This window comes from Paralichthys olivaceus, chromosome 17 (assembly GCF_024713975.1).
Source record: "Paralichthys olivaceus isolate ysfri-2021 chromosome 17, ASM2471397v2, whole genome shotgun sequence".
Taxonomy (NCBI): domain Eukaryota; kingdom Metazoa; phylum Chordata; class Actinopteri; order Pleuronectiformes; family Paralichthyidae; genus Paralichthys; species Paralichthys olivaceus.
The window spans coordinates 1,692,515-1,719,652 of record NC_091109.1 but is presented as its reverse complement, the minus strand read 5'-3'; the positions used below and the strand labels follow the sequence as shown (position 1 = coordinate 1,719,652).

The window sequence follows — 27,138 nt, the reverse complement described above, 5'->3', positions numbered from 1 at the left end:
GGCCTCAAAAGACATTTTCAGCCTCTTGAAATTTTGACCATAATGTTCATTTTTTGAACATGCACTGCCCCAGAACATTCACTCCATAATACACCAAAAGTATAATTTTCTTTGCTCTGATACAGTAACCTGTTTCACTAAACTAATTTTGAATTAAAATAAGCTCAATTGAAGCAGAATATGTATAAACTTTAAAACACCACATGCATAAAAACAAGAGTATTCAAGAGGCTGCAGTTCTCCTTGCAGCTCCGTGATCTTAACTGGACTCTGAAACTTTTTACACTTGTTGATTTGAATTAATTCTGCTCTGTTTCACCTGAAGAATTTCTCCTGTTTGCTTTGTTCTTCTCTCCAACAGGAGAGTGTTGTGCCTCTTTAAGCCTCTGAGCCTGTGTAGCTCTGTACATTCTTAAATCTCATTATAAACACTGTATCCCAACAAGTGTGATGAGTTCCATCCAGAAATATTTGAACAGCTTCTTTATTCAAACAAACATGAAACGAATTAACAGGACAGATAAAATATCCAGTCTGTGATGTGTGGGTGTGAAAAGACTGAATGAAGTTCCATGATTATAAATGCAACATCTACGTTGTGATAACTGAAAACACAACTATCACACTCAACATAAAACTGCACATCAAACTTATAGATAATATATATATGCATGAGCATATAATACTTTTCTCATTTACTTCGGCTGTGTCGTCTCAGCCTCTGGTTCCGGCTCCTCCGTTGTGTCTGCAGGCCGCTCACTGGTTTCTGATTGGTCGGCTGAATCTTTCTTTACGTCTCCTGTTTGTTTTGAATCAGAAGCTTTTGTTTCTGCAGCGGCATCAACTTTAATCTCATTTTTCTGCTCCTCCGATCCCTCGCTTTTTCTCTCTTTTTTGTCTTCCTTCATTTTCGCAGCTTTAGCCATAGACTCTGCAGGTGAAGGATCATTAGTAAACATGTCTCAGATGTCTCACACACACATATATATATAAACTGTTTCTTTCCCTCTCACCCTTTCGTTTTTCCTTGGGAGTGTTTGGGCCAAACACCACATTTCCATCTGCGTCGGTCCAGTATGAGGTCACGCCCAGGTCAGGCGTCCCCTCCGTGGTCTCCAGCTGAAAGGAGACAAACGTGAGATTACAAACTCATCAGCAAACTCAACCATCTCTCCACCAGCCAAAGAATTATGGTCCACTACTTACCCATGAAGTGCAATGAGGGCAGAGCTATCATCGATTGTCAAAAAAATCCACTTGATCACAGTCAAAACAAGAACTCTTGCATAAAATAATTCATCTATTCATATCATCTCATTTAATTTCTGTTAAACTGATATCAATGCTTTAATAACTCATTTAAATTTGAGTTAAATATGATTGTTCTGACTTTTCCAAATGAAGGGTCTTAGTATACAATGTATTATACAGTGTATAAATTATGAAGCCCTCTGGGACAAATTTGTGATTTTGCAAGTGTTCCTCAGTTTACATAATAATTCAACCTGTCTGTGTCTCCTTGTCTCTTCTACGATTACAGCCACACAGCAGATTTGAACAGTGTGAATGATGATATACTTACATGACAAAACAAATAAGGAAATAAAACCTTCCATAATGCAACCTGAGTGTTTTTGTTAAATTCCCCCAGCTTTCAAACTAAACGTCCCCAGTTGCACAAACTTCCTGTTGAGCTTTGTTGTCTAAAGAATAACTTTGTCGTGAGAACTCATGTCCCTTTAACTCTGTGTTATTAGAGCTGCTGTGAAAACACTGTTGCTGTACATCATCTATAACTTCCAGTCAGTGAACATAAATGTTCTGACAGGAGGAAACAAAATAGTAGATTTTAACTTTCTGTCTAAAGTGTGACTGTCAGTATTAAGTAAGAGGCTGAGACAAAGAAAAAGTTTCAGATATTATAAAATAGAACATATTAGAAATTAATCCTCTGTCGACATATTTTAAAAAACTGCTCAAAACTTATTTTTACCATCTTACTTTTAATTTCTTCAATCTTAACCTTGCTTCAACCTTTTTTTCAACCTTTTTTATTGTTTTGACATCTTTCCCTTTCTTTGTTCGTTCTGTTTTTAAGCTTCTGTTTAATGTAAAGCACCTTGAGCTGCATGTTACACAATGAAAATGCTATATAATAAAGTTTGCCATTATTGTTAATGTGTATTTCTACTGTACATTTGTTTAGTGATGTGAATGTCACATTATTTTATCAGTGAACCATGAACAATAAACAAATATGGGGTTTGGGGTTGGATTACAGTGGAGGGGAGGGTTGACTCAATGCTGGTGGTTGATCCATAGGGAGTCCGACTCTACAGAAATGGTGGCGGGGAGGGAAAAAGGAGGAATCGACTGAAACGAGAGAGTGAATAGTGAAAAGGTGAAGCGTGGAAGGTTCAGACCAAAGTGAGACGACTCAGAAAGAAGGAAGAGGAGGAGCAGGAGGAGGAAGTGGGGGGAGAACATGCTCATTTTTTATTAGTCTCATCAAAAAACAGGGGAACAGGAACTATTCACTATGGTGATCTTCATCATATCATCATCATTATGAATAAAGGAGACATGATGGACAGTGAAGGGGAAGTCATAACAGCGGTGGATAATAATAACGATGAGTAGACAGTGGGCTGACGTGTTCATTACAGACATGAAAAGAAGGGAAGTGACATCATGATCTCAACATTCAAAGTGACTGTGATGGAACAAAAGAGAAAACAGGGCTGATGAAATGACACGTTTCATTAAAGAACCACGTTTTAGTCCATTTGCAACTAATTTGTTCACTTCTGCTAATTCACGTGTTTTATTTCCAACTTTTTTTTTTCAACTTTGTCTCAGTTCAGTCTGAATATGAGACAAACTTTCTCCAGCTGTCGAGTCATGGCAGACTTTACATCACTTCATTTCAAAGGTTGTTTTCCAAAAACACAAGGAGAGTAAGGAACTCATGGAGATGATCTTGATTAACCTACAAGCTAGAGCCGATTAAATCTAGAAGTGAAAAGCCTCATTATGAAAATTGCAATGATCTGAAAGGTAGACTGCACATGTTCGTTGTGACAGTGAAGGATTAAAGAAAAGCCATTTGTGATTTTGAAATTTTAAAGTTGTCTGTAAACACCATGTCCTCTTTTTATTAACCTTCGCCAAGGTTATGTTTTCACCCCTGTCCCTTTGTTTGTTCGTCATCAGGATTACACAAAAACTGCTGAACAGATTTCCAGAAAACTTCGATTCGAACAAAGATGCAAATCCTGGAATTGTTTTCACTTTCTGATTTCCCAGGGAATAACTCATGGATCTTGATGAAAACTGTCTTGATGAACTAAAAGTAGTAGCTCAGCTTATTTAATTTTTTATGTGATTTAGCAATTAAGTCGACATAATTTGAGGCAAACGGGATAAAACATGTAAAGACATCACTGGGTTTAATATTCATTCAACACTGACTTCATGATTGGTTTTCTCCATGTTGCATCCGACCAACACGACTTTATCTTAAACTAATGTGTCATTTCCTCCTCTGCAGTAAACAGGAGCCAACATGTGCCTCTCTGCACAAAAACAACTTTACACAAACAAAAACTAAAATTGCACCAGTGACATTTTGAATGGGTCACACATACCTCTTTATGTTCAGTCAGATTCGTTATGATTGGATCACATCTTTGTATTTCTGTCTTAACTGTTGGACACTTTGTGTTTTAGCACCTCAAGAGTTAATTTTAAATTCTACACAAACACCTCACAACATCCTCACACCTTCGTTTCTCCTTCAATATTTTTTTCCAGTGTTTTTTTCTTTTATACATATTTAGACAAGATTTGGACCGCTTCTATTTTTTCTTGCCGGCCGCCTCTTCAGGGATGAAGACACTTACGGTGAAGTCCCCGCTCTCTGTGCCGTACTTGTTCTTCACCAGGATGCTGTATTTTCCGGTGTCCGACGTGTTCACAGCCGTGATGGTGAAACTGGCGAACTTGCCGGACTCGAACTTCAGGATGCAGTGGTCGTCGGACGTGATTTCCCTGTCGTTCTTCAGCCAGGTGACCTTTGGCACGGGGTCTCCCGAAATGTTGCAGGTGAGATTGAGGGCCTAAGGTACAGATAATAAACAATGTTGAACATTACAGTAATTACTTGTATTTTAGTATTTGCAGTGACCGTCAGCTGTCTAGTTTATAAGACACATATCAATTTGTTATGTCAGCACCTTGCCCTCCTGGATGGTGACCACATCAGGCAAACCTCCTGCTACTCGAGCACGACCTGAAAGAAACGACATGTATTTTAATACATGGAATAAATTTTATTTCTCCGATAGCTTCAACAACGTTCTGCTGCTGCAGTGTTGTCATGTTACAATCAGAGTAGAATTCTTTTAGTCCAGCCTCGGGATGGAAACTTCAATTTGGTACATGAGATAAAATCTGTAGTACATAGTTTTTCATATAAAACATTATATTGTTATTATTGAAAGTGGACATCAGACAGCTCTTGATGATGATTCGTCATCAGTCGTTAAAACAAACACTGTGTTACTTACCTCTCTCTGCAACAGCAGCGGCTCTGAGAGGGTAAACAAAAGAGAGAACAACAAATTACATCAAAGTAGCTGCAAAGTGAAATTTAAGACTTAACCTGCATTGTACAGAACTTATTTATTTAATTCCTCAAATAAGAAAAATAATGTGATGATTATCAAGTGGTTAATAACGTACTTGAGTCTCTGGAATTCTGCAAAAGCGTCATCAAATGCTGCGAAACAAAAACGAAAGCTGTCATGAATCTGAATCTTTTTTATTGACTAGATGAGACGTACATCCAGTCACTCAGCTTGAAGAATGCAAAATACCACAAAATAGAAGCATAAGAAGTCTATTAAAGATAATAAAAACTTATTTAAACACCTTTCAGTACAGATTTATACTGTGTGAGAAATACAGATTAAAAAAAGTCAGGCATGACATCACTGTGGAGCAGGAGTTTATAAATACACTCTCACCTTGACCAGACAACTCTACAGTTCTCCTCAGGCCTCCCTTTCCGTCGTGGAACTCGATGGCGTACTTGCCCGTGTCTTTCTCTGTGGGCTCAGTGATCTGCAGCCACAGCTGCTCCCCCACCACGCCGCTCTTTATACGGTCAGAGAAGGCGATGGCTGATTCTCTGTCGGAGACACGATACACATGAGAGGACAGCTCTGTGAGAAACATGTTGACATGAAAACACACGACCTGACCTGACATCAATTATAGTTAATAAATGTTCTTATTAATATAATTCAAAATGTCTTGTTTGTCAGGCGTACATATGCTTGGGTTTATGTATAAAAGTGCATGGAGGACTAACTTGTAGTGCCATGTCACTTGGAGTAAATCGTTATAGAAGTTGACGAAGGTGTAGAGTCGGATGCCCTCATCTGTGCTCGTGATCTTCAGTGGAGTGGAGGAATTGGCTGCAAGTAAAGAAAAAGATCAGTAAAGTTTCAAAAAGCAAGTTTTGAATGAATCGGCTGCAACATTATGAAGCGAAAAAATGCTTCTTCTTACCAATAAAACTGAAAACTTCATTCATCAAGTCCTTGAAACCTTAAAAAGAACAGGTTTTGATCATTTGAAGTGATATGAAAGGAAAAAAGTATTATTTAAGACATTCTCCACTGAAGGTCACCTTGATCTGTTAAATTCAATGTGGACGTGTCTTTTCCTCTGTCGTCCTTCAGAACGACCTCGTACACACCAGAATCCCTCTTGGAAATCTGACAGAGAGAAAACAATGAAGTTAACTTGAGTCGTAAAACAACAATGAGCATCACCGAGACTTTGTATTCACGAGAAAAGACGAGCTTTTCTCTTCTGCTTTGGATGCTGCAGAGGACACATATATAGGACACGAAAGCAAAAAAAGCCAACAGACAAACAAACAAATATATATATACATTTTAAAAAAGCATTCTCAGGCAAAACCAGAAATGAGCAATGATGACAACAGAAAACTGATCCCAACTTTTATTCTTCTCCAGGTTACGTCGCAGTCGGGTGTGTCTGCAGGGGAGTCACACTGAAATGGGACACATGTGACATCATGTTTATGGGTTATACTGAGATGGAGCGATGGCATGACAGTGAACGCCACTCAGACAGACGCTCAGAGACAATACAGTGGATAAGAGCTGAGAGAGACGGAGTGAAGACAGCTGAGAGAGGACGACAGAGCAGTCAGAGAAAGAAAGTGATAACGGCATCATACAATTAAATGGGAATAAATTGAATGAGATATGTTACATTTATTTAAAAAGAAAGTTAATGCTGAAGATTCATAAAATTAGTAAATAAATGTTTTTATTGGTCTTAGTTAGACAGTATCTTGTGAATCAATATTCAGCTGAGAGAAAACCATTAAATGTAAAGAAGTATAGAGCAATGATATCTCTCTTTACAGTCATATATATGCAAATGTATTCAGTGAGAAATATACAGTACACAGATATACACAGATATGAATATAAATATATATATACACATAAATTCACACTTCAAGCAGGCTTCTTTTCTAAAATTCTCACCTGAGCTATTTCCAGTTTCAACACTCCCTCTGTGAAGCTCAGATGCTCGTCTGCCTTGATCTCTCGTCCGTCTTTGTACCACAGCGCCGAGGTTTCCTTCTTCACGTTGCCGACCTGAAACGCAGCAGAACAGCAGCATGTGAATAGTGTTTCATTAAAGATGTTCTGTGTAGAAACTCTTCAGAAGTTCGGTCTCACCTTGCATTTCAGCACAACGCAGCACTCGGGCGTCACCTCATAACTCAAATACTCGATGAAGTGAGGACCTGGAACAAACATGGAAGTTATGAGAATGAAAATCATAACTGCTTATGCATATATAGATTAAGAATCATCTATATTCAATAGAGACAAAATGTTTCACTTCCAGATATTTGCTGGTTCCTGCTTTTCTCTTAATTGTGATTGTAAATTGAATATTTTTGGGTTATGAACTGTTGAAAAGACGAATCAAGACATGTCGCCATACTGTGATCAGACATTTCAAGAATAATTTTGTTTAATCAATCAAATAAACAGCAGATTTCATGATAACTAAAACCATATTTTTCATTAGTTAAAGCTCTAATTTCCAGTGACTGTAACATACCTTGCTTTCTGAACCATTCTTTCCTCTGGAACTCTGATTCCTTCTGAAGCTCCTTGAACACTGCAAATACAGAGTTTAAAACATTGATATATTTTATGCTTGAATCTAGTGAATCTCTCACAATCCAATCACAAAATCTAACCATGTTATAACTTTGTGTTCGGTGCTGTTAAATTATCCAAATTTAGTAGTTTGGGATGCTTAAATGTTTTACTGCCCTCTAGTGTCCAGACTATGGAGCTGCTGGACTGAGCTCTGCATCACTGCCAGCTACACATAATAAACAGTTTTTTGGGCTTCAGTCATTTCTATTTCAAAGCCAAAGAAGTAATTAATACCAACTGTTTTCCCATCGATTTAAGCCCCTGGTGTATTTCATTATCATGAAGTACAGACATCTTGCTGGAGTTCAGCTGTGTACAAGTTTGGACAAGAGAACTTTCTGAGATGTTTTCATTTGCCGAACAAACCGTTTCCTATCAGCACCAAGCTGGACTGGTTGGTTGCTTTCCCGTCTTTCAGCTGGAAGGTGAAGGTGCCCTCGTCCGCTGGGGTCAGAGACTCCATGATCATCTCGATCACACCGGTGCTCTTGTCGAAGTTCATCTTATATTTCTGCAAAACAACGAGGACAATTTCATAAATGTTAGATTAGCATGAATAAAAAAAACAATTATTTAAGATCAATCTCCTTTGCTGCTCACTGACCTCCCCCTGAGAGATGAGATTTTCATTAAACACGTAATCGACTTTGCCATCAGCAGAAATCTTCTCGGCCTGCAGCCAAAAGCGAACTCTGCCTTTCTCCAGCAGTTCCACAGCCAACTGTGACTTCAGGGGAATAACTAGTTATAAAGAAGAGAGCGGGGGAAATGAAGAAAAGAGTGACAGACAGCTCAGAGAAACCAATCCAGTCCAAAAAACAGCAGTGAGAGGCTGTGAGGCTGAAGTACTCACTGGGGAATTTGTGGTCGTGACTGACCTCCAGCAGCCTCTTCAACTCTGACAGAGATAAGAGAAGATCAATAAACAGAGATTTACAAAAAAAGTAGAAACTGAAATGATTACTGAAACATGTTCCAACCTTCCTCAGAGAGATCGTAGCTGGATGAAGCTCCATCAGTGTGTGTGACAATACAGGAGTAAATGCCGATGTCCTCCTCTCCAGGAGTGTTGAAAACAGCTTTCGATCTGCAGGAGAACACGGTGTTATAAACGAACAACTGTGTGCACATCAAAGAGTCACACAGCTTCACAGATTTTGACGTCTCACTTGTTTCCCTTGGTTTCCATAGTCAAGCGTGAGGGGTCTGTGATCTCCTCGTAATTCTTGGACCACACAAATTTGGAGTCAGGGGTCAGGTCACAGCATTCAAAGTTCAGGGAGATGATGCCGTCATCGTCTACGTCCACGACGATCTCCTTAGTGCCTGAAATCACGGAGAAATGTTGTCATGCTGTAGAAATGAGCTTTATTATCACCATCATGTCATCACAGTGCCTGTATTTCCTCCCACCAGGTTTGGTCACAGCTGAAACCGGCTCTGTCACGTCAGATGTTTTTCCAACACCGGCTTTATTCTGAGCACGAACACGGAAGATGTACACCTCTCCCTCCTTCAGGTTCGTAATCTGTGACATGACAGAAAAATAACCACATGACAAAGCAGCTACGGACACGTGACGATGATTGATGAGGGACTCCAGGTGATGGTGACCTTCATGTACGTCTTCTCCCTGGCCTTGTTGTTGACGCCTCTCCACGCCTCCTCTGGGGCGTCCGCTTCCTTGATGTCAATGTAGAACCCGTTGACCGGATCGCGGCCCTGGTACACAGGTGGTTTCCATAGCAATACCAGAGAGTCGTTGCGCACCTCTCTCACCTGCAGGTCATGAGGAGGTCCTGTGGTAAACACATGGGAGAAGCACACCTGAACATTTGCTGACTCGAGACATTCTCATGACTTTAGCCTCCGGACACGTGATGATGTGATATCTTCTCAAGTCAGGACATCAGTTTTCTATAGCGTGCATCTATAACTGTCCCACTTCCAGTTCTAAGTATCAACATTGTACCAAGGTACTTGTATATTTTCTATCAAACAGCTGGTGAAACCAACCTGGCACAGCGATGGTCCACTCCTCACACAGGAAGGTGTCACTGGCCAGCGACGGGATCCCAACACCTGCCATGTTGGCTGCTCGCACCTGGAACTGGTACTTCCTGTTCTCCATCAGGTCGGACACCTGAAGAAAAAGACGCATGATGATGAAACCTGGCTCATCAGATTGTTTTTGTTCACCATTAAGATCCACATCAGTTTTAAACTTGAGACCGGGGTTTCACACTCACTCTGTAGGCCCTCTCACTGACAGCCTTGATGTTGGCCTCGTGCCACTTCTCCGGCACGCCATCGATGACCTCGCGGTAATCCACGAAGTAGCCGGTGATGTCAGCACCGCCGATGAAGCTCGGCTGTTTCCAGCCCAGCACCATGGAGTCGCGCACACACTCCAAGACGCTGATGCCATAGGGTGGAGCAGGGGAGGCTGCGATGACAGAAAACTCAAATTAACACCATAGACACGATGATGTCATGGGAAACTAAAGCATTACAATAACTTTTAAATCCCAAACTGTGATTACATCTCCTCAATCTACAGAATTCATGCATTTCGTGATTTTAAAAGATGCCGTTTGGCCTCATCGTCGTATATAAATTATTCCTTTTACAGCAATAAAGGAAATCTAATCTAAAGTATCTGTGGTACAACAACACAGTTTCTTCAAAGGCCTAAACACTACCACAGTCATCACTGGACTGTGTATAATATTAATTACAGAATATTGTCAACATAATGGTACAATTAAGGTTTTGGAAATCATCTTTCTTGCCAAGAGTTAGACGAGAATTTTGGTACCATATCTGTTCGCTTAATATGTAGCTAGCCTAGCATAAAAACTGAAAATTAAAAAATTCAACAAACACATTTGATAACTTGCTAATCAAAATAAAGGTGAAAACCAGAAAATTTCATTTAACTGATAAAAGACTTGTGAAATAACTCCAGAATAACCACAACTTGACATTTGCACATTCAATTTTTTGTCAGAAGCAACATAACCTTTAACAATAACTTTAGAAGTAGAATCAAATTTCTCATCTAATACCCAGCAAGTAAGAAAATAAGCACGTGTTCCAAAATGTACATTCATTACTTAATAGTCTCAAATAGAAAGATGAAACTGTTAAAGCATTTGTCCTCACTAAGGACACAGTGATTTCTGAGACTGTAAGTTGAGGTAGGACATTAAGAAAAATTCTCTAACACACAGTCATGTAAAATGGTGAAAGTAAATTGGGTCGCCACACTAGTTACCTTCTTTATTTAAGGGGCTGACATCTGAAGTACACAGTTGGACAGTACTATATGTACGACAAATTGAAGTCACAAGTGCTAATAAAGAGTAAAAACTACAGTTTCTACTACAATATAGCTTATACTACTATAGAAGTCGAGGGTGGTGAGGTTCTGCCAAAAAGGCGAAATTCCAACTTGAAATCCAGTTACAACCCCTGAATCCGAGCTATAAAACGGAAAGCGGCACTAAAGGTCTCAGATCACATGTGTCCTGCTCTTGTGTTCGCTGGATAAACCACTCGCGCTACAATGACATACGTGTGTTTGCATGTTAAAGTGCTCAGAGTGGTGGCAGCTCCCAGGCGCCACATGACTGACGCCAGGCCACCGAGTGCAGGAGGTTGTGGGAAAGTGACGTCCAGCAAAAGTATTGACAAGCGTGACTGAGGTGTCCAGTTAAAGCTTGGTGCTTTTACATAGACTTACCTTTGATTGGAGAATACCAGTAGAGCCGTTCACCTTCTGTTTATTGATTATTTGGCCTTGTAGAATTGATATAACATTGGAAACTCTTTTATTTTTATTGTGAAAGTCAGAGATCGGATCGTAGGTGGGGAGGGTGGTAGTGTTGTATTTGTTTAGGATTTGATAAAAAGGTTTTCCATCTGTGACCGGTGCTCACCTGTCGACTCTCTCCTCGGCCTCGCTGTCTCCCGATTAGGGTCTACAGAGAACTTACGTGCCTGCGCGGCCTCAGGCCCGTCAGCTGTCTCTACATCCTGAACCTGAGCAGTGACTGGCTCTAAGCATGTGGCTGTGTCTTTGTCAGTGTGTGAGTTAGAAACCGAGCCTGACACGGACTCTGAGACCAGGTCTTTTGCCAGGTCAGGGGCCCAGGACACACTGCCTCTCTTGCACCCCTTGTTTTTACTCTCGGAGGGGTCGGGCTCTGTGCGGCCTCCGCACCCAGCAGCCCCGGCCCCCTCCCTGGCTCCAGTGTCAGTCTGAGCTTTTTTATTGCACTTTTGCTTAGTGTCAGGGGAGGGCTGGACAGTTTCATGCGTGCCCGTCCAGTGTGGCCTGTGTTCAGTTAGTTGGCCAACGTTACCCCCCGGCCCCATCTCCGGCAACACACCATGAGGGATGCCGCCCCCTACAGGAGTTAAAGCAGAAGAGGCTTCTTTTAAAACAGGCAAGAAATCCATTCACATGTCACAGCTCTTATCTCAGTCCCCCAACATAGAAACAGGCTTCAAACACAAAAAAATCTCAGTACGTCTCAAATTCAGTAAAATGTCTTCATCCAACTAGGAGTAAAAAATGAAGACAAGATGATCAATAGGTGACATCCATGTGAGGAGGCTGGTAGGATTATGAGAACATGCAGTTGCGTGAAGAAGAACAGCCAAAGAGCGTGGATGTGCAAACTTTGCACGAGCCCTTTATGAAAAAACATACTTTCATAAAAATGTCAATGGATTTCATTTAATTTAAGATTTCTAATCAAAATGTGTGATATTATTGATATGTTTAGATTTTGTATGAAGTTCTTTGTTCACAAATTTTCCATAATATTAAAATATTTTACGTGTAAGTAAATGAAAGTTATATTTTTATAATAAATGTGTAAATAAAGTGTATTATAATTATTTCAAATAGTAAAACAAGTCATTTATTAATATGTTTGACAGTGAGCAGCGAATCTCACCGGCATTTTTACCAAGCATGTTTCACAAAGGGAAACAGAGCATGCGGCTCAGCACGAAGTCGACCAGTGAATGAGTGAGATCCAAAGCTTGAGAGTTGTGTTAGTTTTAATGCAGAGAGAATTTAAGGAAAACATGCAGGAGATTAGAAAGAGCTTCTCTGACAATTACTACAATAGCAGCTTTGTTCTGTTTTGCATTGCATGTTTTAGAATCAGGCTCCAGTTATTTCTTGATAATATAAAGATGTTGATTAACACTGAATTCTGTTGTTTGAATTAATTTTATGCAAACATGAGAAAACCTTTTTTAAAGTGACACTATATAACTTTTACTGAGCAACAGCGCCCTCTACAGCTACAAATGGTGATTAACTGATCCGTGTCCGAGACATTAATTCTGATGCAGAGAAAAAAATAAAGCTTCTCACTGACTGAAACTATTTCGATCTGATTTCATGAATAAATTATCATCTCATGATTGAGATAACTACTCAACAGAACAATGCCACTGCCAGATTAGCTGCTTAGAAAGAGGTTATGAGAGAGTTTATTTCTTTAAAAGGAACCGGTGGGGGTGGGAGAGAGTGTGCGTTGATACCTTTAGCACCACGTGGGGTTTCCCAGGACGGGTGAGGGAATCGGGGTAATGGAGGGGAGTGGTGTGTGACGCTGTGCTCGTTTGTAACAACCACTGAATTGGATCGCTCTGACCCAAATTAAGAGGAAGTCTACAAGTCCTGACTCAGGCCGAGCAGGGAGGTGGAGGAGGTGGAGGAGGTGGGAGGAGGGTGTAGGTGTGGCTGAACAGGGTGGTGGGTGGGTGGGTCACACAGAATAAGGTGACAGGGTAAAGGGGGTGAGACCATGGTGGAGAAAGTGTGGGGGGGGTGTACAGTGGATGCTGATGATAAAAACAGCTGAAGACATGTCTCAGAGAACAGCAGCAGCAAAATACCAAGAAAAATATTAAATCTTACATCTTTTTTACATTTTAAAAACGTACAAATAATAAATAAATTTACACCCGTAAAACCAAAACGTTCAACAATCTTCAGTCTGTGGTGTTGGTGCATTCCAGGAGTCATTTTGTGGTGAAATGTCCTTTATCTAAACCTATCGCATCCAATTTATCTCCAGGTTTTAGAGACTAGTTTTCTCAATTCTCTAAATAACATTTTAGCATTTTCTCCAGAAGATAAGATATGTTATAATGAGGATCAGTTGCATCTAAAATGGTGATAATAATAGTTTCCTGCACAAAAAGATACACAAAAAGCAAAATGGACTCAGAAATGCAAGTTTCAACACCAACAGCTGATTTTTTAAATATTATTTAATTGATTTTAGGTGTGTTTTTCCTTTAAACCATACATCTGAACAGAAAAATATTATGATTAACTGTGGCATGAACCCGACATCTCACTCACCAATAGCAGCCTTCACCTCAACAGGCTCAGACTCTGGGGAGAACTGGCTGAGTCCTGCTGCGTTCACTGCCCTCACCCTGAACACGTACTTCTCTCCCGTCATCAGACCGTGGCAGATGAACCTGTAAACATAAATGTTGGTAAATGTTTTTATAGCAATACCTATATCCTGATAAAAAGAAAGTCCTACAAGCTGTGGTTTTACCTGGTTACATTTACAGGCTTGTTGTTGCACGGCTCCCACACGTTGCTGCCCACGATGCTCCCCTCAATGTAGTAACCAACCAACTCTTTGGCATCACTGGACGCTGCCCAAGACACGACGACTGACGTGTCTGTGTTTCTAGTGGGGACGACTTTGCTGGGGGCTGATGGGATATCTGCAGGATAAAGTATTAGGGTCTTGAACCGAGAATGACATTTGCATCTCCGTGAAGCAGGTGTGTACGTGTGTGCACAATAGATGACATGGCAATTCCCTAAAAGTGAAGTCAAACCATCTTGATTGTTCCCTGGAGGCTTGCTGCAATAACGCTTATAAGCTTCACCTCCTCCATGTTAGTTATTTGGGACATGGACCACTGATCAATTTGTTTTTTCAGTAGTTTCTTGCTACAGAAACAGAAATGTTATGATTGAAAGCTGTGCTGACTGCAGCTCTACTCCGAGATAGTTTCATGAGTTCATTCATGTTCAATGGGAGAAAGACAAGACGCATCATCCATCTTTATTTATGGTTTATGTACGTTTTCTCACCAAGCTTGTCGCCAACTGTGGTGGCCTCAGTGGGGTCAGAGGGTTCACCGACCCCGGCAGGGTTGCAGCACCGGACACGGAAGCTGTAGGACTTCCCCTCGGCCAGATCGAACAACGCAAAGCGAGGGGATTTGACTGGGATCTCTGTGTTCACCCTCTGCCAGCTGTCTGTGCCCGAGACACACTGACAAACAAGGACACAAGAATCCATCCGTCACTCACATAGTTATAGATACTAATGCAAACAAAAATTTGTTGTTTGGAATATTTAGTTCAGATTTTACTGTAACACGTCAGAATAAGATTTACCTTCTCCACGTAGTACATCACTCCCTCCAGGCCTTTCTCTCCAGGTGGCTTCCAGCTCAGCACCACGTAATTCTTGGTGGCCTCCGTCACCTGGAGTTCAAGAGGTCTGCCAGGAACAATGCCCTCTGTTGATCAAAATATATAAAGATTAAGGTAACATAGCAATCACATCACTGGGTTTTATGGAGAATATGTACATCTCCTACCTGCAGGTTCCTCCTCTGTGACAATGATTTGGCCAGTCCAGGGAGCAGAAGTACCTGTTAGCAAATAATCATCATCATCATTATCATGTATATAAAAACGCTATGTTTTATTTATATTCTCTTTAATTGGTACATTTTCAAATCAGTAATTCTGACGAGAATTGAAGTTATTGTAATTGTAGTAGTAAAACGTTACATAAGTTAGAAATATCATATTTTACTGCTGTTATTCTACTGTTTTCAGGGAACAAAGCTCTTGGATAGTGGGAGTATGGCATAGGATCACACATGCTGTTCAGTTTTACCTCTCAAGCGGGCGCGGTCAGCCGGGTCCATGGCAGCCACGGGTTCAGACACTCTGGACGGATGACTCATGCCGCTGTTGTTGACCGCACGCACGCGGAAGAAATAAGAACGACCCTCCACCAAACCGGTCACGGGGAAACGGGCGAACTTGACTGGAGTGTCATTGCACTGGATCCAGTGGTTGGTTCCAACCTCACACCTGTATGTATATGATTCATTTAAATCACATATAAGAACTTTTTGTCAACAAGAGTATGTGAAGGAAAAGCTACCACCTATAAAAAGTTTGGTGTCACCATCAGTGTTTTTTCCTGTCCATTTTTAGTTGATAAAACTTTCCCTCGCTTTCCCTGAATTCTTTGAAGGGTTTTATCCTGATCATTGCTGTGAGACGACTGACGCACAACCCAGCCAGCATCGCACTGACTGACCTGTCCACAAAGTAGCCCATGATGGAGTTGCCACCATCGACAGCCGGCTGCTTCCAAGTGACAATGATGTAGTCCTTGTTGGCATCGAGACAGCGAACATCCAGAGGGGCTCCTGGAGCTCCTTCCACCTCAGCATCAGAATCTGAAACAAACATGAACACCATTATTGATGTCTATATGCATACTGTCCTTAACATGCATTGTGTTTCCACCCATTTGCAAGATGAATTAATAGTTTTTATAATTATTCAACTTTGACCCAAAGATGACAAAAAAAAATTCTTCTAGCTGTTTAAGTGTTCTTCACTTTGCCCTGAGTTTAACTGTTTAGCTGCAGGGCTCTATGCCAGGAATGTCTCTGGGTCCTGGAGTCAAACACAAGCCGAGAGCAGTAGGAGGACAGAATTAGCAGCAGCCCACCCCCAAGTGAAAGGGGATCAGAGAGGTGACTCTTAAAAGCAACATCGAGGTAAAGTGAGGTTGTCTAGAAGAGATGTCACTACAGACATGAGTTGCATCATAACCTTAGAGCACGTACTAACAGTGTGTGTGTGTTACAGCCATTATTAAGTTATATTTAAGTATTGTTTCACGTACTCCTTGGAAGGTCCCAAATCCTGAGTTGTGGAGATATTGTTCTAACTTTTATGTTTTCAAGTGGTTTGACATCAGAATGTGGAAAAAAACACTTTGTCCAATATTGGTGAACTAATGCAAAGAAAAAGGATCAGGGGTAATATAAATAACTTAAAATGTATGTATTAAAAACAAAAAACAAATGTTTTCGATTGCTGCTACACTGCATCAATGTAGAATTACATTTCAGAAAGTAAGAAAATATTCTTCATAAGACAACTTCAAAAAATGATCATTTTGAATTTATGAATATGGGCCTTAAATTACAGCACACTGGGGGGAAAAAACAAGATTGGCCAATTAAAGAAAAAGTAATTATAACTGTAGAGATGCTCATTAAATGAACCAGAGTGCAGGAAGGAAACTGGGCAGCCTATTGTTTCTCCTTGAAGCAGATATTCACAGTATCTCTCTGCACTCACAGCCAGACTCATTCCTCAGCTGAGCTCTCTGAGAATAACCAGGCTCATGCAGTGCTTTGGAGGCTGTACCTGGCCTCTTCTTAACTGGGGTCTATTTTCTAGCTTGTTCATACTGAACATGGTTCCTCTGTAAAAGAGCCTCAAAGGTCAGATTGTCTCTGAAGGCAGCAGAGATAAGCTTCACTGTTTTCCATGGTATTCAAACAGATGCCAGGGAGCTGCCACTTTGCGGCATCTCTATTAGAGATATCCTATTTAAAACCAGCCACTCACATTCAAACACTTTGACCGTTAAATGCCGTTTGGTCATGAGGTGCCAGAGGACGTGCTGTTGTGGCTTCGACCTCCATTTGATAACATCACATGACCAAAACAAAGCCGGGGCCATCAGGTTGTATTTATCTTGTGTTGATTGATGGTTGCAGTTAAAATGTCTGAGGGGAGATTTCTCAGATACCTCACATTTTGAAGAATTAAGGGCTTAAGAGGATATTTTCTACACGTGCATGGAGAAATATTTTAGAGCAGGTTTTGTTGGTGCTTTGATATTTAACATGATGGTAAATAAAACAGATTCCGAGGCAAGAAACAGTCAAATTGTGGAATACTCATGATGAACTTTTCTTAATCAATAAAACTAAAGGAAATGTAGATAATTTTCAGATAATTCTTGAGTGTGAAATGTAGGTTGGTACAGAACATAACATAAAGATTGTAATCCCCCAGATATAGAAACAACCATCTAAATATCATAATGTAATTTAAGTTTTATAGAAGGTTCCTTCACCTCTGACGAAGACATAGGAGGAGTAGGTTTCATATCCAGACTTGGTGGTGACTCTCAGGGTGTAGAGACCCTCGTCCTCCTTGTTCAGGTGTGTGAGCGTCAGTGTGGCTCTGTCTCCGCTCCAGCGCATTTGGTACCATTTAGATGGAGACAGCAGGACATCTGGAAGACATGCCAGTGAATGTTAGCACGGTTAAAAAAACACCAAGGACAGAAAGGAGGTCTTGTATTATACAAGACATCATACAGGAAGCAGGTTTGAAAGGGCTTTAAAATGTGAGTTGAAATTCTAGCAATAATTTAAACTGATCATACTAACCATCTTTGTACCACTGGACCTCTGGCTGGTAGAGGTGCAGGGACGGGTAGATGACGACTGTGCACCCCAGACTCATGGTCTCCCCCTCTCTTCCAAATGACACGCCAAACTTATCGACAATGTGAGTCTGGAAGGTGATGCCATACTCAGACACTGGGCCATCTATGGACGAAGCGAGACACAGCAGAGTCAGAGTTTGGACTGGTGCACTAAATTCAAAGAAAAAAAGAGTGAAAAGACCAAAGAGTCTTCAAATAAAAAAGAGGGAGCAGATCATATCACAAATCATATCCAAAAGAAAGAACACACATGAAGATCCAAACTTTGTAGCCACACAGAAGAAGATGGTGGAAAAAAAACGTGGCTCAAAAGTGTGAAGATTTAGATAAAAAACACAAACACAGAGCGACAGAGTGACTCTGAAACACAGTGCTCACAAACGTGTGTGTGACAACTTCATGCAAAGAGCAGTGAAGCACAACAAACGCAAGTGAAACATTGCTGAAATAAAAGAAAGCACTCTAGAGAGCATCCAGGATGAAATAATGATTTCTCAAATTCAAAGTAATATAATCTTTTCAAAGTTTGCTACGTTCTTCCAAGGCTCCTGTGCTAGTGGGGTGTGATCAGAGTCAGCTGTGCCAATCACCTCTCCCTGGTTCACCTGGTGTCCCTCTCCGAGCCACCTCCACTGCTCCGTTTATAAATTATAGCAAACGGCACTAAAATATGTTCTCATTCTGAAAAAACAACTTCTCAGCTGCAAAGCTGTGAAGTCAGGGTTTGCAAAATGCTTCAGCAGTTCATTCTGAACTCTGCGTATAAACAACTTAAGCTTACAATGTTGCACACTAGCAAACATTGGTGAGGCACACAAACTGTTTCTCTACCAGAAACACTGATAAACCCTCAGATCGACTACGTCAGACCTCACAGTTCCAGGAGAACACTGTGGACTTTACAGTGAGTGGCCATGCACGGACACAGAGTCAACAGGAAGCATCAACTCCACCAAACCAGATTCCTTTGAACCTGTTACCTTTAGTAATGGCCCCTGCATTGTCGCCCGCAGCATCAGAGAGACAAAAAAGTTGTTAGTGCAGAAGCTCCCACTGATCTCCCTCCTCCCCAGCTCACCGTTAAACATTAAAAACAAATACATCTTCTATAGACATTGAAAGATTAGGTGTGTTTTAAAGGTTCAGTGTGTAGAATTTAGTCACATCTGATGGTGACGTTTCATGTTGCAGCTGGATTCCCCTTCACTTCATCCTTCCAAACAGAGAAGATAACCTATAGCCTATAGATGTAAATATAAAGTTGCTCATTCTAGGGTTAATAAAACATTAACAAATGGTACAATTTAGATGAAAACATCTCTGGGATTATTGTATTTTCAGTTTCTGCCAATAGATCCCTTTCATCTAAATCTGACACACTGGACCTTTATAGATTTATCAAAAAATACATAAAAAACAAAACACAAGTGGCCTAAATTTAACACAGAATCAAATAAGAACATATGAAGCAAATGTGATCACTTATAACAACCACAGAGCATTACTATTGTTTCATGTGGTTTTACTGTCTACAGGTTTGCTGCTGTGAAAACAGGAGACAGACAAAGTTAGCACTGAGCACATTTAACTGGGGAAGAAAGTTGAGCATTTGAGCTAAAGACCCAAATATCTATTTCCAGAACTGGTGGAGAACAAACCTGAGCTACAAAGAGAGTGTATTGTTGACGTCTCTTAATCAGGAGACAGAAAAGTAGCTCTAAGTGAATACCAGTGCTGCTGGTTATGTAAATAGGCAGTAACAATTTAATATGACAAAAATGTGTCTTTCTACATGTTTTGAAGATTTCTTCACCCATGAATTCAACAATGCAGTGTTAAATATACATAAAAAACGAACACAGTGACTAAACACTTACGTCTGGGAGCTGGCAGGAACTCATCAACTTCACCTTTGAACCCTATGGAGAAAAGCACCATTTTTTTTATTGTTGATTTAACTAAATTTGTGATTGTGAGAAAACAGTTTCCTCATGTCGACAACACTAAGGCGTGATGTTTCTCCTACTTTTAACAACTATGGAGGCGAATGCAGAGAGCTCTCCCTTGGAGTTCATGGCGGAGACGCGATACTGAGCTGTGTCATCAAAATCGCATCTGAAAGAGCAGAGGATCAGGTGATCAATGTCCATGATGCACACATTCTTCAAGGATTCATGTGCACGGATCCCCCCCCCCCCCCCCCTCAACCTCAGCCCTCTGAACCATGTAAATAATACCAACCATGTGAGGCCTGACTGTGAAGTGTTCCATAACTCCTGGCCAGGAATACTCCAGCAATAAATAGACACGACTGGTGATGTCATTTCTGAACTTTAAAGTATCTGTTGTGTGCTGTACACGATGGGAACCATAATCGATATCCCCAAGAGAACTCTTGTATTTTGTTGACAGGCAGAGAGGGTTGGTAATGAGGTTTAAGGCAGAATGGTAAAAACAATGATGGATTTTTCTGCAGTCCACTGCCCCACAGATGTAGTTGCCATAGTCTTGACAAACATTCAATAATATTTATACAAAATCAGAACATAGCAAAATCTGCTGCTTTAATAATATAATCAGACGTTATATTTTGTAGCACTGACATCAGGGTCTCCAGTTGGACAGTATCCATGTTGACAATGTTGCTAATGCTACAGCTAGCTGCCAGAAACAAATATCTGTGATCCATTGTTCATTGATAATTGAAAGAAATCTAAATGTTTTCTTCCAGTAAAGCTACACCCACCTGTTAATATCCAGTGAATGGACGCTGTATCTGCTCTCAAGCTTATACTTGCCAGGGTTTGCCATGGGGTCAATGGCCACATTGTTTTTGTACCTTTTAGAGGGAGGCAGAAAACACGATAGAGGAAAGACAAAGAGAAGAAGCTTGAAAAGGATGAAAAAGGAAAGCAATGGAAAACAGATGGAGCCTAAGAAACAAGCGTTGTTGAGACAACAGAGAGGACAGACTTGAAGTTGTGTTTGAGGTTGAAGTGTGTTGGTGACCTACCAGACGACCCGTGGGTCAGGCCAGCCACTGACAGTGCAGTGCAGCCGCACACACTGCTTCTCCCACACAGTGTGGGAGCGAGGTTTAATCACAAACTCCGGGGGGTGCATCAGGCTGTCTTCGTTCATACGCTTGAAGTGTTCCTCGTGTTCATGGATCTGAAGATAGCAGAGTAAGTCACTGCACGTTTGTAGAGCATAAACTGTTAAACATCAAAAAATGATTCGTGTGATTTCACAAGAAATTCAGAACACATGCTTGAAGCAAAATCAAAGCTTTCTAATCATATCCTCATTTGTTTACACATGCAAGGTGTACATCTGACACGTGTCACAGTACCAGTGTGACAACGTGTTGTTCATTATGTCCTATGAATAGCTAGCGGTGTTGAGGTCTTGTCTAGTTGGGCGACCAGTAACTCAGCACATAATATGACAACACCCATGGGACACTCCCTCCCTGTGTCTCAAGGAACACGATCTCCTGAGGTATTTGTCACCCAGTAATCTGGCCGAGGGGAGACAGATAAATACAGTGAGGAGGTTTCTGTGGATTTTATAATACTCAGTGAATGGCTGGGTACTTCACATAATCACCCAGACTTAAATAACTCCCTTGTGTAAGGAATAGTACACCCGACCATTCAGCCACAGGCACTTGGCGTTCCTAAGACATGCTGCAATTAATTAGTTGTTCAGATACACGAACATGCAGATAACTTGATTAGGTTTTGTGGCTGAAAACATTTAAAATGTTTAAGAATGGAGTCGTAAAGAAAATACACTTTGTGATGTGATAAAAGAAGATGATCTACTTTTAGGATGTCACAAGTAACAAATCAGGGATTCAAGAATTATAAGGATCTGTTGACGCCCCAAATGACTAAGAAGTGGTTCATCATGATGTCACAAGTAGCAATGACGCAGATAGATCAGTTGTTGAAGAACTGTGATCAACGAGTGTTATGAGGTCACAAGTAAGACGCCTGTGATGTGACAAAAGCAGTGATATCCACTGTGATGTCATTAAGGAGAACAACATCAGTGATGTCACAGTTTGTCGGTTGTGTCATAGACGTGTTTTTCCTATAAATAAAAGACAGTGCCTTCCTCTACGACCTCGAAACAGCTTGAAACCCCTTCACTGACCCTTTTGCTCAGAGAGATGCGATCAGCTGACTCGCGCATGGCCTGCTTCCTGGAGATCTGCTCTGACCTCTCCATCTCCAGGCCGCTGCTGAACAAATCCCTGCGGGCCATGTCCCTCACCCTTGATTCGCCTGTATCCGAAAATCCTGTAGCAAACTCTTGACTGGGAGTGGAGTGGATCAATATGGGGGAGGAGTAAGGAATAACATTAAAACTGAAATAAACGTTTTTAGTGTTCCACTTTCATACAGCGAGGAGTTTGTTACCTGCCCCTGAAGATAGGCACTACATAGCCGATGATTTGGTTTTCTTTGTCCACAGCCAAGTAAGTTGGCTTGGTTCTCTTGGGTATGGGGCTCAGTCTGCTCTCTTCCAGCCCAGAGTGTGAGGACACTTTAAGTCTGAGACATACAGAATACCATCAGCCTGGCTCAGAGCCAGACAGCAACCAATAACATAACATCAACATGTGGGGGGGGCGCTCAGGTCATGTGTAGATGAGTGATAGATTAGTGTTGCATGGGAGGGAAGTGTGGATGGTTTAGTTATTATTATAATATCAATACATCAGTAAATCACCATCACTAAAGACAACTGAAAACAATTATTATTGTATCATTAAAACTGCCCGACAAATCAGCTGTGCTGAATTCAATAGTACAGGTTGGGGATTCCAGATCCTCTTATCTCAGAGTACAACTGATACTTATAATGATATTATATCACTTAGGACTCATGTTACAGTTAATTATATTGATGCACCGTTTATAACAATATTCTATTCTGCACTCAAAGCCATGGAGTATCAGTCCATCTCACTATATCTCAAGATAAATGAAGGGAGTTTCTTTTATCTTATAGTTCTAATAGTTGTTGTTATTATTCTTGATATGAGATTTTCCATAATTTTATAGAAATAGAGCATTAAGCCATATGAAATCATCTTTCCTAATAATTACATTGTATCTTGCTAATTCATTTACTTACAATATCACCTGCCTTAATGGATATTCATGTGTTTCTGATTTTAATTCGTACTCTGTTCTTTTCACTTGGACAGAACTTTGTGTTTAAGGTAGAAAAATACACTTTATTAAAAAAGAATTATATTGGTACAAGTCTGCTTAGAAAAATGAAAACAGCTCTGTTTTGTTAAAAGATTATCGCAGCATTTTGAGTCAATATTTTGTATCTTGTACGTTTTTCCAGACTGTCTAATTCAGGCATTAGGTCAGACTCCTCTCACTTTGTCGTTTTGCAGGAAGGGGAAACACTATCTGTCGTACTGGAGAGTTGGGGGTAGGAGCTCATAGTGTGAGATAACATGATCACTATAAGGAGGCGGGGGCAGGAAGGGTAACAGGGCAGCTGCCCTCATTTTTCCCGTATCTTACTGGGTCAGTTTCCCTTTAGCTCACACCATGTACATCCACTTGACTCTCCAGGACCAGGGCTGCGACGGTGTATTATTATGGAGCAGCAGTTGCATGAATGAAACCCATGAAACAAATACACTGTTCATGACCACATTATTTGAACCACCCTGCCTGTTAAATCATCATCATGTCATAATCCCCTCTCCTCACCGCAGCACAGATTCCTGATGTGTTGCCCAGCAATCCACAGCATGAGAGTAAAGATCAGATGTTAGTCGAACCTAAGCCCTCTGACCTGTTCACACTCTCCAGGCCAGAGTATTTAAGGACACTGTAACATGTAAACTGACTGAATCGTGGGTAAAAAAGTAAAGCTTAGGAAACGTCCTCCTTAAAATATCAGGAAATCTGAAGATCACCTTTCTAAAAATAGATTTCAACCAGGTATGTAAACACCACGCAGCTGACAGTGCATTCAACAGGGACTGAACAAATCTCTAAACCATCTGAGAACAACTTTCCTCCAACTTATCCTTAATGGATTTTTACAGGAAGCTATCAAGTTTATAAAACCTGATAATAAATATGGATACAATGTTTTAAAGAAAGTGAAGGTGATGTGTTTGAAGCAGCATTGGGATCATGGGAGTTTCTGTCTTCATCACCATTGCCGATGAAAATGTATCTGAAGCCACCCAAGTGCAAATCCTGTTCGCAAAATAGGTAATGTACAAAAGTTGTATTCATTTAACAGAGCGAACAGCAATGAATGATCCATTACAAGTGACCAATATAAACAATTAACTGGCTAACATATGTCTAGTTGTTTTTCGATATTTTAAAGAAAAATTGTGAATCCTTTATGTGGACAAGGCTGAGAAACTGTCACTTCCCTCCATCATTGGTATTCACAGGTCAAGAGTCTATTTCGGTCTGTGCCCTATACCATAACTCAGCCATTACATAACAGTGCACTTCCTTACAGCGTATCTAACAATGGTTTCTGCCCAGAGCTGTTATGTTGCCCATATCTATTGAGTTATAGTTGTATTAGTTGGTCAGCATGCATGAGAGCACACTGGACTGATATCAGCCCACATGCAAGGCCGGTCGAGCAGGATTCAGGTTTTTAATCCTTAGGTGTGACTGAGGGTTGATGAAAGTGACAGACAGAAGAAGGAAGGTTACTGGTTGTCAATGAGGCAGCAGAGCAGGAAAGAAGATCATGTGACTGTGATGGAGGTGAACTTGATCAGTTGGATTGGGGGGGAGATGGTGTTAACGGGATGGTGGTTGTGGGGGGGGTAGCGCTTTCCTGTGTCAAAGACATGGATTGATGAAGGCAGGGCATGACCCCTCCATCCTCCTCCTCATCTTCCTCCTGCTCCTTACCCTCTGCTGCTGCTGCTGCTGGTGGCGGAGGTGCTGCTGCCCGCAAAGTATCTGCTGCTGCTGCTGCTGCTGGACTGGTACTGGCTCATTTTAGATGCCATCTCCTTGTTACGGTAGCCACGGTCGTAGTGACGGTGGTGCTTCTGGTAGAACGGTAAAGATCCAGACATGGTGCAGGCCGCTCTTCGCACAAGCCCTGAGTTTCCGAGTTCACTTATTTGTTTGTCTGTCTGGTGATTTGATGTTCAAGAGCAGGTGGATTTATAGTTACTATACTGTTGGCTCATCGTGACTTACAGACTTTTTAACAAACTGGCTCCATTAAACATGCCAGGAAAATATTCCATCGAAAAATTGTATAATAGCCCCTTGATCAAAAAAAGAAAACAACAAGAGACATGAAATTTACTTGCAAAGATTTTTGCAAGGGAGATTCAGGCAATCAGGCACATTCTCATCATGCTTACACAGACATATGAAACAACCACAACCTGCCTTATCACACCTTATCCCTGCACAGCCTGTGCCACACTTACCCCAGACGAAACCCTTCAGACTCAAAAGCTTTAAAGGAAAATATTGTCCAACTCCACACTTCAAGCTCGATATCCCAGCAGACCTACAGGTAGGTGCGTACAGGGCTGTGGTCTACACAACAAAAATAATATTGGCCCCTGCCAGAGTGTCCAGCAGCAGTCGCAGCCTTGTATGGTGAGGGTGGAGATATATATAGCTGGGAGCAGAGCTGGGGGGCAAGTCAGCTCCAGTAGTGCAACGCATTTATGGGTGAGGTTCTCTGAGACTGATATACAGGTAAACACAGGGTTAGTTTGTAGAGGTATTTAATCTTTTAATCTCATTTTAGGTCTTTTTATCCTGTTGTTACCTGTTGTTACCTGTATGATATATAAATATCAAAGGGTTAGATCAGAATACAAACAAATACCTCAATGTCCAGCCTTATAAGGGCCGGTGAGCAATTTTGTTTCATTTATATTTAATTCAATATATGTTATTGTCCATAAAGGCCTCGCTGACGTATAGACTGAGGTTTAACCACAGCAGTCTCAGCTGTGGCGGTTGCTAACTTTAGCTATGCTATTGTTACTTGCTTCACATTCAACAAATGCCACTTACTGTTTCTTTGTCACTCTCTCTTTCAGTCTCGCTCATTTGTGAAAGTACACAAATGTCCCCTCTTGTGGCTTCTGCTCATTAGCAGCTACTGAAAGGAAAAGTGGAAATTAACGAAAGACTCATGATCCACTTGCAGATGTTTGATTCCAGTTGTTATAAAAGCACATACTTCATAATACATGGCTGAAAAAGTGATTAACTACCAACAAATGAGAATATGGAGTTTCACAAGTTAAATAAAGTTTGTTAAAAGGATGTTTGGCAGTAGATAAAAATCAAATCACCACAGATGTTTTGCCTATTGTTCTGGAAATTGTCTGCAACAGAAACATGTGGTAATTTCCAAGCCAAAGAAATGCTGAACCTTTCGGAGGCATTTTTGGTCCCCACCCACCACCTCCATCCCACACGATGATCGGCATGACAACATAGTTATGATGTTATGGCAGCAGTCTGAAGTGTAAGCTCATTAAAAGAGATCAACAGCGAGTGGAGCTAAAACGAAACATGAAGCAGGGTCAAAACAAAAGGTGCTGGCTGATATAAAATGGAATCAAATGGAATATAATGTCAAGCTACTCAATCATTTGCCAACATGACTATACTAGACCACAGCCGGAAAGTGACAGGGACATAGCTTGTGTCCAGTTGACTCTATAAAAGCCTGTATGTGTGATTCAAATGCATAAAACCAAATAAATCAATTGCCATTGCTCTCTGCAGGGAAAGTTTTACAATGGATGGCTTTAAACTGCCTCCTTTAGTTTAATTAAAAGTAAGCGTAAAATTCCTTTATGTATTAGCTGCATAAAAATGGTTTCTAAATGCAGTGATAGTGAAATTGACACAATAAAAAAGTTAATCCCATTAAATATATTTATATCTTAGTACCCTGTCTGGCACAAAGGTACAGTAACCAACAGGATTAATGAATGAATGTCAAAGAATCCCACACGGCCTCTGTAGCTTTTATCACAAACATCTTGGGCTTTGTGCTGATCTGACTTTAAGCCCCAATAACTGAACAGCTGCCAATCACAGCTCGTATAGTTGAGTCACTTCCATGAAACTCTGCAGTTCATAAGAAAACCTCAGGTAGCCAAAATATCTTCGCTGTAATCTGATAACACAGACACCTAATGACCTTATCCACTTGTATCACAG

The 27,138-nt window shown here is 40.8% G+C and overlaps 1 protein-coding gene across 8 annotated transcripts; it reads right to left on the bottom strand.

The window, feature by feature from the left end:
- Positions 1–468: 468 nt before the first annotated feature.
- myom1b (myomesin 1b) lies at positions 469–25,515 on the bottom strand. Of its 8 annotated transcripts, XM_069512722.1 has the most exons (42): positions 25,374–25,513; positions 24,838–25,067; positions 22,336–22,470; positions 22,070–22,232; positions 20,922–21,079; positions 20,655–20,747; positions 19,935–20,023; positions 19,786–19,827; positions 18,889–18,903; positions 17,850–18,011; positions 17,531–17,692; positions 15,686–15,827; positions 15,254–15,453; positions 14,949–15,002; positions 14,743–14,867; positions 14,434–14,617; positions 13,883–14,057; positions 13,678–13,799; positions 11,678–11,695; positions 9,533–9,729; positions 9,300–9,426; positions 8,898–9,082; positions 8,697–8,811; positions 8,453–8,609; positions 8,264–8,370; positions 8,137–8,181; positions 7,888–8,024; positions 7,650–7,794; positions 7,180–7,239; positions 6,789–6,856; positions 6,591–6,704; positions 6,032–6,085; positions 5,696–5,783; positions 5,575–5,613; positions 5,375–5,480; positions 5,028–5,191; positions 4,744–4,780; positions 4,569–4,591; positions 4,236–4,291; positions 3,903–4,118; positions 1,014–1,119; positions 469–931 (listed from the first exon to the last, which is right to left on the bottom strand). In XM_069512722.1, exons 2-42 carry the CDS (start codon positions 25,005–25,007, stop codon positions 696–698), a joined length of 4,791 nt encoding a protein of 1,596 aa, XP_069368823.1. In that variant the 5' UTR covers positions 25,008–25,067; positions 25,374–25,513; the 3' UTR covers positions 469–695. The 8 variants fall into 8 exon arrangements, with proteins under 8 accessions (XP_069368823.1, XP_069368827.1, XP_069368825.1 ...); XM_069512726.1 differs by lacking the exon at positions 6,032–6,085; XM_069512724.1 differs by lacking the exon at positions 11,678–11,695.
- Positions 25,516–27,138: the final 1,623 nt, after the last annotated feature.